This window comes from Ambystoma mexicanum, chromosome 7q (genome assembly GCF_040938575.1).
Source record: "Ambystoma mexicanum isolate Mex_15411 chromosome 7q, UKY_AmexF1_1, whole genome shotgun sequence".
In the NCBI taxonomy this organism is placed as follows: domain Eukaryota; kingdom Metazoa; phylum Chordata; class Amphibia; order Caudata; family Ambystomatidae; genus Ambystoma; species Ambystoma mexicanum.
The window spans coordinates 531,563,910-531,577,197 of record NC_090941.1 but is presented as its reverse complement, the minus strand read 5'-3'; the positions used below and the strand labels follow the sequence as shown (position 1 = coordinate 531,577,197).

The 13,288-nt window shown below is 45.5% G+C and overlaps 1 protein-coding gene across 2 annotated transcripts in view; it reads left to right on the top strand.

The window, feature by feature from the left end:
• SLC25A30 (solute carrier family 25 member 30) overlaps positions 1 to 13,288 on the top strand; it is an 852,298-nt gene that overhangs the window by 666,080 nt on the left and 172,930 nt on the right. For both annotated transcript variants that reach the window (XM_069640062.1, XM_069640063.1), the window contains one exon: positions 4,862 to 4,942. In XM_069640062.1, the coding sequence (XP_069496163.1) occupies positions 4,862 to 4,942 (81 nt within the window). The remainder of the gene's footprint in view (positions 1 to 4,861; positions 4,943 to 13,288) is intronic.

The following is a 13,288-nucleotide window of genomic DNA, read 5'->3' as shown; positions in this document are numbered from 1 at the left end:
CCCATCAATGCGCAAGCGCATTGCCAGAAGGTTCGAGAAGTTGCCACTCCTTGTTGAGGAGGGCATATATGCGGAAACCCTCAACGGTCAGACGGGATAAGCACAAAGACCTCAGTCGGAGGGGGGACGCTTCGGTCCGACATTCCTGTGGGCTGTTGTGCTCTCGGCCTGGCTGTTATCGGGGTCTTTCAGCCGCTTCTGGCGAGATGAGGTTTTGTTAGGTTACGCCCACGGTGATGTATTCTTTCTTTGACTTCTTTATTTTTTCTGTGATCTATGCCCATGTTAGTTGTATGAGTTATTTCTATGTACCTGTAAGCTTTGAATAAATAGCCGTAAAGAGCTGATTATCTTCTAAAGCGTGCGTGGCTGTGAATTATTGTGTCTGTTTTTGGGTTGAAGTATTTGCTCTATAATTGCATTGTTGATTTATGGTAGTTCCGTGCACTTTTCAGAGGAGAGCAATACGTCTACCTGCGTTCAAAGTATTGGCTCTGCAACTGTACTGGTGATAAATTACTGTCCGTGCACTATTGGCGAGCAATACAGGGTGCAAGTGTTTCAAACTAAAGAGGAGTACTATTTAAATATACAAAATAAAATGACATTAAGTGTCACTGGAGGCAGTGGTGGGGTCAGGCAGGGAGGATGGAGACGAGGGCAGGGGGAGCTCCCTTTTTAGGAAGTAACTGAAATTTAACCTGAGCTCTGACGAGATCCAGTTTGGCTGGCTTTGATTATTATGGGCAGTGGGTTCCAGTGGAGCAGAGTTGGTAAGGAGAAAGAGCGGAGGCACAGGGAAGGTACAGGACCGTAAGGTTGAGTGCAGGGGAGGATCGGAGGGAATGGGATGGTGAGTAAATCAGACAGGAGATACAATCAGACAGGTACTGAGAAGCAAGTGCAAAATCCCTTTGTAGACTAAGATAAGGAACTTGTAAAGAGACGTTTTGCCTGGAGAACCAACCAGAATGTTGTTGGTAGGTATATGTGGGAGAGGATCTGGGTGGGTTGTAGAGTTGGATAGCAAAGTTGTGGACTGTCTAGACGGAGGAATGTGTAGATGGGGAAAGCCAAAGAGTAGGCTTGCGCAGTGTTCAAGTTTACTGAGCATGAGAGTGGGGATTGGAATTTTTGTAGAGTGTTGGCAAGAAAAGGATGCATTTTCTGAATGCTGGGGAGGTCAATACAAGCAGCAGAGGCAGTGGTAATAATGAATTGTTGTAGGTCAGTATCGGAGGACACCAATATTGCAAGCCTGGGTTGAGAGCAAAAAGGTCTAGCAGAAAGGAGAAAGGCGAAGGGGAGGTTGAGGAGGGCATTGGAAGAGAAAGATGACTTCTGTTTTTGAAATATTGAGTATGAGGCAGCAGAGCGACATCCAGTGATGAATTGTGGTGAGACAGTTCATGATCTGTTCCTAGATGGCTGAGGTGGAGGAGGGAAAGGAGAAAAATATTTGAGTGTCATTAGCAAAACGGTGATGGTGAAAGCCAAAGGATGAGAAGTCTTCCTAGGGCCGAGGTATAGCGGGTGAAGGGCAGAGGTCCAAGGACTGATCCATGGGGGGATGCAGACTGGGAGAATGGTGGGGAGTCAGAGGTTTGTGAGTTCCAAGAGATTTTAAAGGATCGACCTTCCAGGTAGAAGGTTATCCATGCAAGAGAAGATATGTGAAACCCAAGGGTCGAGGAGAGTGAAAAGGAAAAAACAGTGTTGAAAGTGGCAGAACAATACAAAAGGATGAGTATTGAAGAAAGTCTGTAGTGGTGAGCTTTCGAGAGAAAGCTGGAGCCATGCCTGAGTGCAGTTTCGGTGAAGTGTTTACGATGGAAGTTGGATTGATCACCATGGCAATTATCCTTAAGGAACTTAGTGATCCGATCGAAGACTACCTACTCAAGGACTTTTTTAATGATGGCGAGGAAGAGAAATTGAGTGATAGTTTGCTGGGATGTTTTGGTCAGCAGAATTCTTTTGTAATAGTGTAAGACAGTTGCAGATTTGAAGAAGGCAGGGAAGAGTACAGCAGAGAGATGTCAAATACCTCTGAGAGATAGGGGCAAGTAACTGAGACTAAGTCTTTGACCATTTGGGGAGCAAAAGGGGTCAAAAGTAGCACAAGATCGTTTGGCGCTGCAAAGGATGCGTGCTAGTTCAATAAGCCAGGTAGAGGAGAGGTCGTCGAGAGTAAAAGAGGTTTGGGGAGAGGTGGTGGAAAGCAGGAGGGTTGGAGGAGGGAGTGAGAGAAGGGCTCGGAGTGTCACAAATCTTAGAGGGAATGTTAGCAGAAAGGGATGAGAGGATTGGCTTGGCAGGTGTGATCAAAGAGTGGAGGGTAGATGAAAGTGTGTGGGGGTGATTGCGAAGGGAGACGATTAGATTTGTGAAGTAGGAAGATTTGGCAGAGCACAGTGCAGAGGTTAGGGCAGCAAGGGGATTTTTGTAGAGTAGGTGTCCATAATTTGCACCAGCATTGTAGGTCATGGTGCATGATTGTTTTGATGGTCTGAATTTCAGCAGTGGTCCAAGGCTGAGGTTGTGGACTGGAAGGCGTGACTGTGCAAGCAGGATAGTGTTAGTCAAATTGTGTCATAATTGCATAGTAAAAGTCTGGGAAAGCACAGTCAATGTAACGGGCATGAATAGGGGAAAGAGACAGGAGAGGGGCCTTTGCATCATCAAGGTAAGGGGCAAGAGAGTCATGCCTGAATTCCCTCTTAATGGTTAAGGGGAATAGAATATGGGTGGACTGAGAGGTTAAAGTGAATAATGGAGTGATCAAATGGAGAGAGGTCTATGGAGCGGTCAGACAGAGGAGAAGAGTGAATGAGAGAGAAAGACAAGGTCAGTAGTTCCCACCCAAGTGGGTAAGCTGGCCCTGAATGGAGTAGAGGGAGATGACAGATAGGGATTTAAGTTCAAGCCAGGTGGCTGCAGATGCCTTGGGAAGGTTAAAGTCCCCCAGCATCAAAATGGGGATGTTGCCAGCAAGTGACTCGAGGAGAAGCATCAGATCAGGGAAGGACTTGAGGACCAGGGGGCTCAGAGGACCAGAACAGTGAGAGGAGTAGGTAGGAGGAGTTAAACAGTGGCATATTCGAAAGGGAAAGGGTTGATGATGAACCCCACACCGCTGCCTTTCCCAACTGATCGGGGAGAGTGGTAGGAGGTAGCAGAGTCTGTGTGGAGAGCTTCTAGTGTAGCAGAGTAATGAGGGGAGATCCAGGTTTTTGATCTAGCATGAAGTGAAAGTTGTGGGTGAAGAGTCGAGAGTTCAGTGATGTAGGAAGACTTCTTGCAGAGAGTTTGTGTGTTCTAGAGGCCAAGTGAAAGAGTAATAGGAGGTGGGGGAGAGGAGTAGGTGTTGTGCAGTAGGTGAGGGGGATAGATGAGGTCCGAGAGCATGGGAGCACCTTTTTTGAGGAGTGCAGTTGCAGCAGGGGGGGATAGGGAGGCCAGAGAGTGATGCAGAACTTAGGCCAAGTTGATCATGAAGGCTATGTGAGAAGGGAAGGGGGACAGTGTAGTTAGAGGAATGGACAAAGTGAAGGTGCACGATGAAGGGTAGAAGAAACGAACTAGCCCATTTCCTCGCAGACCAGTTTGTTCGAGGCCCATTTGTTTGTACATTTTTTTTTTTTACACATTTCACTGCAAATGTAGATGGAGGGGTTGGAGTGTAGGGGTTTGATTTTAGGTATTTAGAAAGGTGGGGGGATGTGGGTGGGTTGTGGGCATCATCCCCTGTATTTCTTGCTGTGAAATATGGTTAATAAAAAATCAAACAAATGGGCCTCAAGCAAATTGCTACGAGGAAACATCATATATCCAGAAGAAATAGGCAAGTAATGACCATGAAGAAAGGGTGCAGCCCGAGAGAGGGGTAGATGAGTGAGCAGAAAGGGAAGGGATAGATGGTTGGCTGAGAAGAAGTAGGTGTACATTCTGAGTTGGGCTAGAGGTAACCAAAAGGCAGTTTGCAGACCCAAAACAGCAATGCTCCTTGGCCCAGTGAGGCAACAAACTCCTCAGTGAATGGTTAGTCAATGGGTGGAAGAATTCCTTTGTGTGGAAGCAGAGGTCTGGTAAAGGGTAAGCTCGGTGAATTCCTAGCTCGAACAGGGGATCTGGCCTTGGGTCCTTTCTAGCCCTATGATTCCCAAACCGCGAGCTGCCCTTTGCTTCTTTTGGCCCTTCGCTTAGACGCCCTGGCTTGATGCAAATGGGAGGCTGAATAAGTTAGGCAGTGTCTCACTTGCCCCTCTGGGAGCCAATCACAGTGCTCCAAAAGGCTTTCACACTTGCATGCACAGTCCTTGGTACTGTAGGAGGCAGAGGGAGTTTCGCTTTGTAAGCAGGACTCTCAGATGGTGGACAGGATCCTGTGGCAAAGCAAGAAGTGGCCAAGAAGAAAACTGATTGAAAACAAACCCCCAAACATAATTTACCTCCATGAGTTAGGATTATGCAGAGCATAACCGACTGTACTCCCCAAGCCCAGCTTTTTTTCTTCTTTGCCTGACAAGTGTCTGACACTTGAGACTGCAATTGGAAAGGATGGCTATTGGTGAAAATCATCCTGTTCTTACAGGCGTGCCCTTTAAATGGTATGTGGTGCTGCTCTGTAGAGCCTATCTGCTTGTGCTTTCAGCTTCCCCTCCCATGTCTCCCAACAATGGGCAATGTTTCAAGATGGTTCTTTTCCAAGTAATTTACCCTTGATGTTTGATCCAAGAATTGTGTTGTCCCCTTACAATCCTCTGCTTAGGTTCTGTTTTCACACAATTTTGCAAAATAATGCAAGCCATTGTTTTACTGAAAAGTAAAGCGCAGTCTTAAATTTTCTTTTCCCCTACAGACCTGGCGTACTGAAGGATTTTTAGCCTTGTATAAAGGATTTTGGCCAAACTGGCTAAGGCTTGGACCATGGAACATTATTGTATCCTTTCATTTTATTACAATTGTATTGCTCTTGAATTATTTGTCTGCAGATTGTACCTTATTTTAGTTCATCTTCATTAGGTGGATATTATTGGATATTACATTAACAGCCATCAGAAAATACAGCACACATCTCACTGATTTAGTCTCGCATTAGCACTGTACCCCTAAGACCAAAAGGCATTCTTTTCAGTTTCCTCCCACCAGAAAAATGCCATTGCCCTGCACTTCAGGGGTCCAGGAGCATCCTTCTCGCACATCCATATGCATCCGTACACTGGCCCTCGCAGTCGTTGCCAGCTGCCCGCACCAATGCTCCACACACCACTTCCCGATTTAATAGAACCACTCAATCACTCATCCAGTGCCCGCATCCAACATCTTCATGCTGCTGTGTTAAGGTCATCGTGGCATGCTTCATTATCATGGGCAACATGGTCATGTCGTCTGAGGTAAGTCTGTAGCAGAGACTTCAATTCACCGAAATGCTAGGGTAGCAAAGGGACAGCATATGACCAATGCTATCACCGGAAATGACATCGCATATCCTTTGACCCTGACAACATCACAGGAAGCTATCTCATATGCCCTTTGGCCCTGTTGGTATCACATGAAGTGACTGCAATATTTAACAAAAACCTACAGTAAGTTTATGATTAATAAAATAACAAAAAGTACTAAAAATGATACAATTTTCATTTTCAACCATCAACTAACTATGCTAATGCTGCAATAAGGAATACATGCAGTCATGATATCCATGGGGCACACCCAAAAGAACCATCGTAGGCCAGGAATGCAGCGTTCTTATTTCAGAATGGCCTCTTATTCCCTTTTACTGATATATTCTAGCTATTAAAGCCTCAGATGCCATGTATAGCCATAATATGCTGTATGCTGCCTCACATGAAATGTACTGCTACACTATGCGAAGAACAGCCTCGTAAACCCTTTCTAGGTTGTCTCATATACCATCTATAGTAATCGTATGCAAGTTGCAGCCCCATGGGCCCAAGTGCTGTGATCATTGGCAAGTGCATCTCAACTATCTAAGTGCTGTCATCTTAGGCCAGGCAAAGCCTGAAATGCTAGATACGTGATTGCTTTTTTTTTTTTTAACTTTAATAGAGCACACTAAACTGACTCGCAGTTGGTGTCTCAATTTTTAATGTTAAGGGAATGTAAGCACCAGGATGTAAAGTGATTTGTGCTCAAGATCACGCATGTTGGTCAAGGGGAGAAGCTGTGATTTGTGCGTGTTCCGGTGTCTCCAATGTACCCAGTAGATCACATCTCGTACCATCCCATCTTTCATTTACACCAACATAAGATTTCATAACCAGTAAGATTTCATGAGTAGAAGCAGTGTTTAGTAAAACAGATATGTGAAGCACCAAACCAATCTTAAAAAATGTATCCGAAAATGTAAAACATCTTTATTGCAACCTGTTGGGTAAAATGTGTATGATTTATTGTGACGGGCTGCAGGAGGAACACATTAACTAGAGTTAAGCACTTACTTTACTGAGTTATCCACATTCATTTCTGCACACTGCATTCAAACTGAGATTTCTTAAATGTACATTGTGTTGCACACATTTTTTTAAATTATTTTATTTAAACACTTGGCATGACGGACACCATGACAACAATATAGTGTTCAGGTATGTCGCAACACATTTGCAGTCAGGGAATTAAATGATCAAATAACTAGATCGTGGCATGCCAAGCAGTTACATATCAAGTAAGCTTTTGTTATTATTCGCCCGTGTGAAGTCTCACAGCCAATGCTGTAGTTCCAGGGGCTTCACTCGCTTCCCCTGCAACAAGATAACTCTCTCTGCTTGGAGAAAAGTGATATTCCAAGAATAGCACTTTATCCCACCTATCCTACCATAGCAGCCCAATATACACCATATGGGGTCCACATGCACCATCATGCCTACTATTTTAGATATTTCTGCACATTTTGCTGTCCAGTTCATAGCGACCATGTGGCAGGACCAAAACATGTGCAGCTGATCAGCATCAAGGGATCTACATTTCAGATAGCAACTCTCTTTGCAACCATAACATTTCCATAACATCAGTGGCGTATAAAGTGTATTAGAAGGAATTTGGAATTGAAGGACAAAGGTGGGGGATGCTCCACGCCACATACAATTGTCAACAGATGTGCCTAGAGCCATAGACCTTTTAGTGCGTGCTCTTAAGTGGGACTCTTTGTCCCACTTAAGAGCACGCAGCTCAGTCTATGCAGCTCAGTTTCTCGAAGGAAGGTGGGCAGGTCTGCTGACATCGAATGCCAACCAAATCTGCATGTACGGGTGTACTATAGCAATGTTACACTATCCTCCCCATAAGTTCTGGCTGGCATTGTCTGGAATTCACCATTCGGGAAGAGATTGCCCCAAGCTCAGCAGCCCCACTTGTGACCAGCCTTCCAGTTAGGGCCAGGTCAAAGGCCTTAAAACCTCATCCAAGACACTCTTGGAGTCAGTCCTGGCGCCTTTGGCGCCAGACTCATAACCATCATGAAGACCAACATTAGAATGGGACTATTTACTTGGGACTATTTAACTTGGGGGGGATGCGGGGGGGGGGGGTTTCAGCCAACATGGAGGCACACACATAGCTCAGTTACAAGGAACTGAGCTATGCGGTCTAGTCTTTTAGGTGTGGCAGGCCTGGGACTATTTTACCTGGACTACTTTACCTGAGACTATTTAAACCACACCCAAACAGCAGAACGTGCTTTGCGTTATTCTGCTGTGGGCAGCGTAACGCTCACTGTGTCCAGTTCTTTGATGCCAGCTTACCTCAAACCAAGGACCTGCAGAGAGAGAAAGAACACTACAAAACTTACCTGGAACAGTATCCTGTCTTCAATCCATCACCGCTTTCAGTTCCACTCACCTGAAGGTACGAACTCCATCATCCGGCACCGCATGCATCCTGGAATACCATAACCTGGAAAGAGGAGAAAGAAAGACAGCATTAGTAAGTGTTTACTCACGTTTCCTTCCGAATGAAGAAAGCCACACAATTCTTACCTGGTAGTCATCTCCTGGTCAGTATCATTGCTGGAACATTACGGCGCTCGGCGAGGAACATCGCAGCCTGCAAGGAGAGAAAACACACAGGTTAGCAATATAAAAGACGAAACAGCGCCGCGCATCGCGCATTACTCACCGGACAGCATTGCGCACACCGCGATTTCGCCTACCGCCAATGCTCATCTTCAAACTGCATGACAACTCCAAAATACCTTTCCATACCTAAAAGGAAAGAAGCAAGACATTATTATTCGAACTAAGAGGAACATAAGAACTCATAAAAAGACTGTAAAGGAGCAAACCTACAGAGTCCAAGCAGGCTTGGATTCCCACAGGGGGGGCTTGCACCAGTGAAGTAACTTGGTCGCTGCTCGCCCCCACATCTATGCGCCCCGGCACGAGGAGCAGGACGGAGAATCCACATTGTACAATATTAAGACCCATCTTTAACCAGAGGCCTTACCAAGGGACCGGGAGAGGGTTCGAGAGTGCAAATCATCCAACCAGGGCTGGTGGCGTCCCTGTGGATACCAGGTGAGCGTAACACATCTGTAAGGATGGAAATGTCGATTTGGGCACCTGTCCAATGGAAATTATTCATGGCATGCATTAACCAAAGCACTTTTCCAACCTCATGATATCACACTGTAATAATTCCAATTTACAAAAAGGCCGAGAAAGAACACCCGGCTAACTATCGCCCAATTTCTTTGTTGGACAGCAAGGGGAAAATCTTTGCAAAGGCAATTTTAAATCAGCTTCAGGCATGGGTTAATGGCCACAGTTTAATTCACCCAATACAGGCAGGCTTTCAGAAAGGCAAGGGCACTGTGCAACAGTGTTTTCTGCTAGTCATTCTTGGTGCAAAGGTATGCCGTTTTGGAGTTGAATCTATACACCATATTCGTTCTCCTCAAAATGGTATTTGCTGGGGTGCCCCCTGACTTGCTTTGGCAGACCTTGCAGCGTAGAAATATGCCTGTCAAGCTGCTGTTGATAGTAAAGCCACTCTACCACGACAATAAAGCAGTAGTTCTATCCAGTTTGGCAGGTGAGACCAGCCTGCAATTTGAGGTGTCCAGGGTATTTAGGCAGAGGAGCATACTTGCCAACCTCTTGTTTAGCGTCTTTACTGATGAAGTTGTTAGGACTCTATTTGAGTTATTCCTGGAATCCCCCCCCCCCCCCCCCACCACCAAGTTGGGTTTAGACAAACTACCAGCACTCTTCTTTGTGGATGACGTAGTTCTATTTACCTCCCCACAGGGGATCCAGGTGCCCTTGGAGTCGTTGGTAAAGAGGTGTGGCTAGCTTGGGCTTTTGAAGGCAATCCCCTCTATACGCACACTACAGAGTAAATACAACCTGCTAGGGATATGAGCCAGGCGATAGCTTTTCAAGGCTAACAAGGTTTACCTGTACAAAATGCAAATGCCAGTACACAATTCAAATGCCAGCAAAGAACTCTGCTGCTCGAGAGGAGAGCACTCTGGTCTTACATTCACAAACATGGGGTTTATAAACATAGAAATCGTCATTCACATATAGGATGAGTTGGTGTCACTGATTGGAGGCACCCTACACATGGGCCTGCTCAATAGGGGATGCCAGGCAGTAATTGGCTGGTTCTTCCCTGTCATTCTTGGTACACGTGGGGCAGCTGGGCTCATGCTCATGGTGAAGGTCAGGGCATGCATAAAATACAATGTTTCTGGCTAAACTAAACAACTAAGACAGGCTAGTAATTCATTATGGCAGGCACCTGGGTGGCACAGGAAAAGGTTGCCAAGGTGAGGGGATGATAAAATAGCCGTACTAACCTACACATTCTGGGATTCATTGATACTGCAGTTCCCACACCCAATGTCTCGCAGCCCGGGGATTGATCTTTGATTTACCCGTCCCGGTACCTCATGTTACAGCAGACGTGTGTTGCGGCTAGAAAGAAATACAGTCCTGTAGGCTTTAGATCTCTGGTGGGCATTTTATGATGGTTAGGACCTGAGGGTCGAGTGCTTATCAAGAATTTAAAGGTGTAGGGGTCGGGTTAGTGGAGTGCAGACTGCTCCCCCCTGGCGCCTGAGGGTTAGAAACTTGATGGCAGGGTAGTGGAGATGAATGGACACAGCGTGGAGCCTGGTGCTGTCCCACGCTCTTTGCTGGGCGCATTCCTCAAAGCAATACTGAATATTCGCAACACTAAAGGGACAAGAGGGAAATTGACTTTCGTGGGAATAGGGCTCAAGTGGAACCAGCATGTAGCGCAGAAATTGTGCTTTGCGATCTGGGGACATGAGCAGCGTGAATGTGCAGCCTGTCGTGTTTGGGCCTATCATAAAATGGCATTGCGGCTTGTGGGCATGTCAAGTACTAAACAGCTACTTCTATGCACTTCAAATGTCTTTATATCAGACCTGGTAATGTGTACTTCTCCCCCCTTGTAGGTTATATTGCCTCATATGGGGTTTGCCTTATTTGGAAGCGCCTTGGGGGGGGTGGCATAGGCTCATTTCCATCCCAACATTCCCCCTTTTGTTACTTCTATAGTAACAAATTCACCCCCCCCCATACTTTCGTTCATTGGCACATCTTTGTGCTTCATCCCATGCAGGTGTGCCCTTTATGGGCATCCATGTTCTAGAGACATGTCTTAAACTTTCCTCATGCTGCGTATATTGTTCGGGGGTACACGTCATGTATATGCATCACCTGTCCCCGGCCAAATCTACCCACACTTCCTTGTAATTGTCTGAGTCAGGGGGTGGTACAATGCTGGTGTGGTACAGAGTGTGTCTACATCATCGCTCATGGGAAGAGCCACCATGCAATATTTGTGGCCATCGTCCTGCTCAGTTTGGAGCTCTACTTCCTGTGTATTATGAAGTACCTTATTATTAGTTTTCCCAATCTATCACAATCATTATTGCTCTATTAGATACTCATTTGGCACAATAACGGAGACCCACTTGGCACATGCAGAAAATCACCAGGATAACCTCGATGATGGGGACCAGCATTTTCACCAACGTTCTGAGCCGTGAAGGGACCCAGCTGAAAGCCATAGTAAACCAATCTTCTTCTTGAAACCCAGTTTCTTTTTTCATTTTTACCCCAAGTTCATGTACTGCTGCGTTGACATATGATAATGTCCCATTTTCAGCATCTTCAGAAGGTACGAATGTGCAACATGAACTCCCAATCTTTTTGCAAACACCACCCTCCATTGCTGTCGGGAGGTCGAGAACGTACCTAGTCTGCATTGTCATTAGTTTGAGGGCCCTTAATTTACCTTGATGATGTTGAACCACTCTTCAGTATCGTTTGTCAGCTGGATCAGCTCCCATCTAACAATCGGGAGTCATTTGGTATTGGCCCTTGTCTGACTGCTGGGCACTAGGGATGCAAAAAATGTCTCTACACAGCTGTACAGTTTGTATTAGTCAGATATTTGTGTGAGCAGATCAGAGGAATCCTTGGATATGTAATTTGACTATCTTCTCGGTCGATGTAGCTGCCCCTGGGGTTCTGTTAATGGGGGCATGTAGAGCATTGTTGGTGATTGTTCAGCGGATGTTGGTTTTTGGGTGGGTGTTGCAGTGGGATCTTCAAGCATGGCACCCTCGTTTAGATGCTCTTCGGGCACAAACAGCAGCACAGAGTGTAACGTTGCCAGCGTACAATAGCCCCGCCATGAAGGTGGGAGGTGCAAATACACTCTTGTTCTGCAAATCCAGTAATAGTCCATTATGGACGCTATTCTTTTCTTGTGGTCTGTGATCGTGACAGTTCTGTTGCATTTTGTATTCGACCCAACAGCAGTTGTTCCCTCGCTGAAGAAGCACAGCTCATGTGATTCTAACTGCTGTATTTTTGTTTTGGCCACTCGAGGGGCCATAACCCATGTCAATTTCGTGATGTGCTCTGCCCATACTTGTTTACAGCTATGCACGATCAGTGCTGGGATTTCTTCAAGCCCCGCCAACAGTCCTTCTGCACATGTACATTGCTTCTTGCCATTCGTTGTTTATATATCATTTTCCTTCAATGTGGAGGTGTGGTTCTTTGAAGCACTTTGTTTTGCTCGAGCTTGTTTTGCATTTTCGGGGGTCGGGATCGATAAGCTGCATGTGTACACTTTGTGCCTGAAAAGTGCCTTTGATCCTACATAGTGCAAGTGAATTAGACATTGAGTTTTTAACATGGGCACTTCTTGTGTAACTAAGACCTTCGGCGCCCCAGAGGCATGTGGTATTAAGGAACGAACGTAGCAACTCCTGTTCATAGTTGCCTTCCTATTGCACTTATATCAGAATACCAGCTGTTTGAGTGCTCAAGTCTCAAAGGTCTTCCACTGCATCAAATCCTACACCATGATTGGTGTCATATTTACTTTGGCGTAGTTGCCTTTTCCTTCTGTTACTGCGCAAGCGGAACCTTCTTCCCCAGCATTCTTTTTTGAGAGATAATGGTGTTACATACGGAGTGTTCTTTGCATGGTTTTAGTAACTGAAACATTAAGCTGTTACATAAAGTGGATTGGGAGTTTCTACAGGTGGCATTTGTAGTCCTTTGGATTGTTCAACCTCCTCAAGGGGTGTGCTTTCACTCATTCTTTCATTCAGGGTAAAGTGAGGGAAAGAACCGTTGGTCATATCAAGAAAAGTGGTGGACGTCTGGGATTTTACGTCTAGGGCGGGTATATGAGTTACATTTGGGGCATCTATTGAAATGTTCATAACTTTTATGACTGATTTAGGGGCAGTTAGAATCGTTCTTGTCTTATTTTGATGTATACTAGTGAGGTTCAGGGGTATACTTCTGTTCCAGGTCCACTTATATCCATCCCATATCCATTTGCCCCCCATAGACCCTTTCTTTGATATGACCAGCCCAGATAAGACGTTCCCCAATGCAAACATTAAAACAGTGAATAGAATAGCTGTGAAATGCATACCACAATCGTAACTATATGCTCTTGTGAAACTAATTCTATTCCTACTGCTATCTACATTTGATGATTGTTCCAACGGCATCCTCTCCGTATTCATTGAACCTGCAGAGAGGTAAAAAACAGGGCAGGTAGAAGGAGTTAGTGATGTGGAAAAGAGAGAGAAAGAGCTTTAATTTCTTGTAGCTCATGCCCTAGCAGCAATGCATGTTTTTCTTATGTTCCACATGCACAGATATGGTTGGCGCAGAGCTTCTTATGTTGAGGTAGTATGGCTTTTATTTGTTGGCATCCTTTGAGTGGCACTGCTTGGTGCCTTGTGAACATCTGAAAGGTGTAT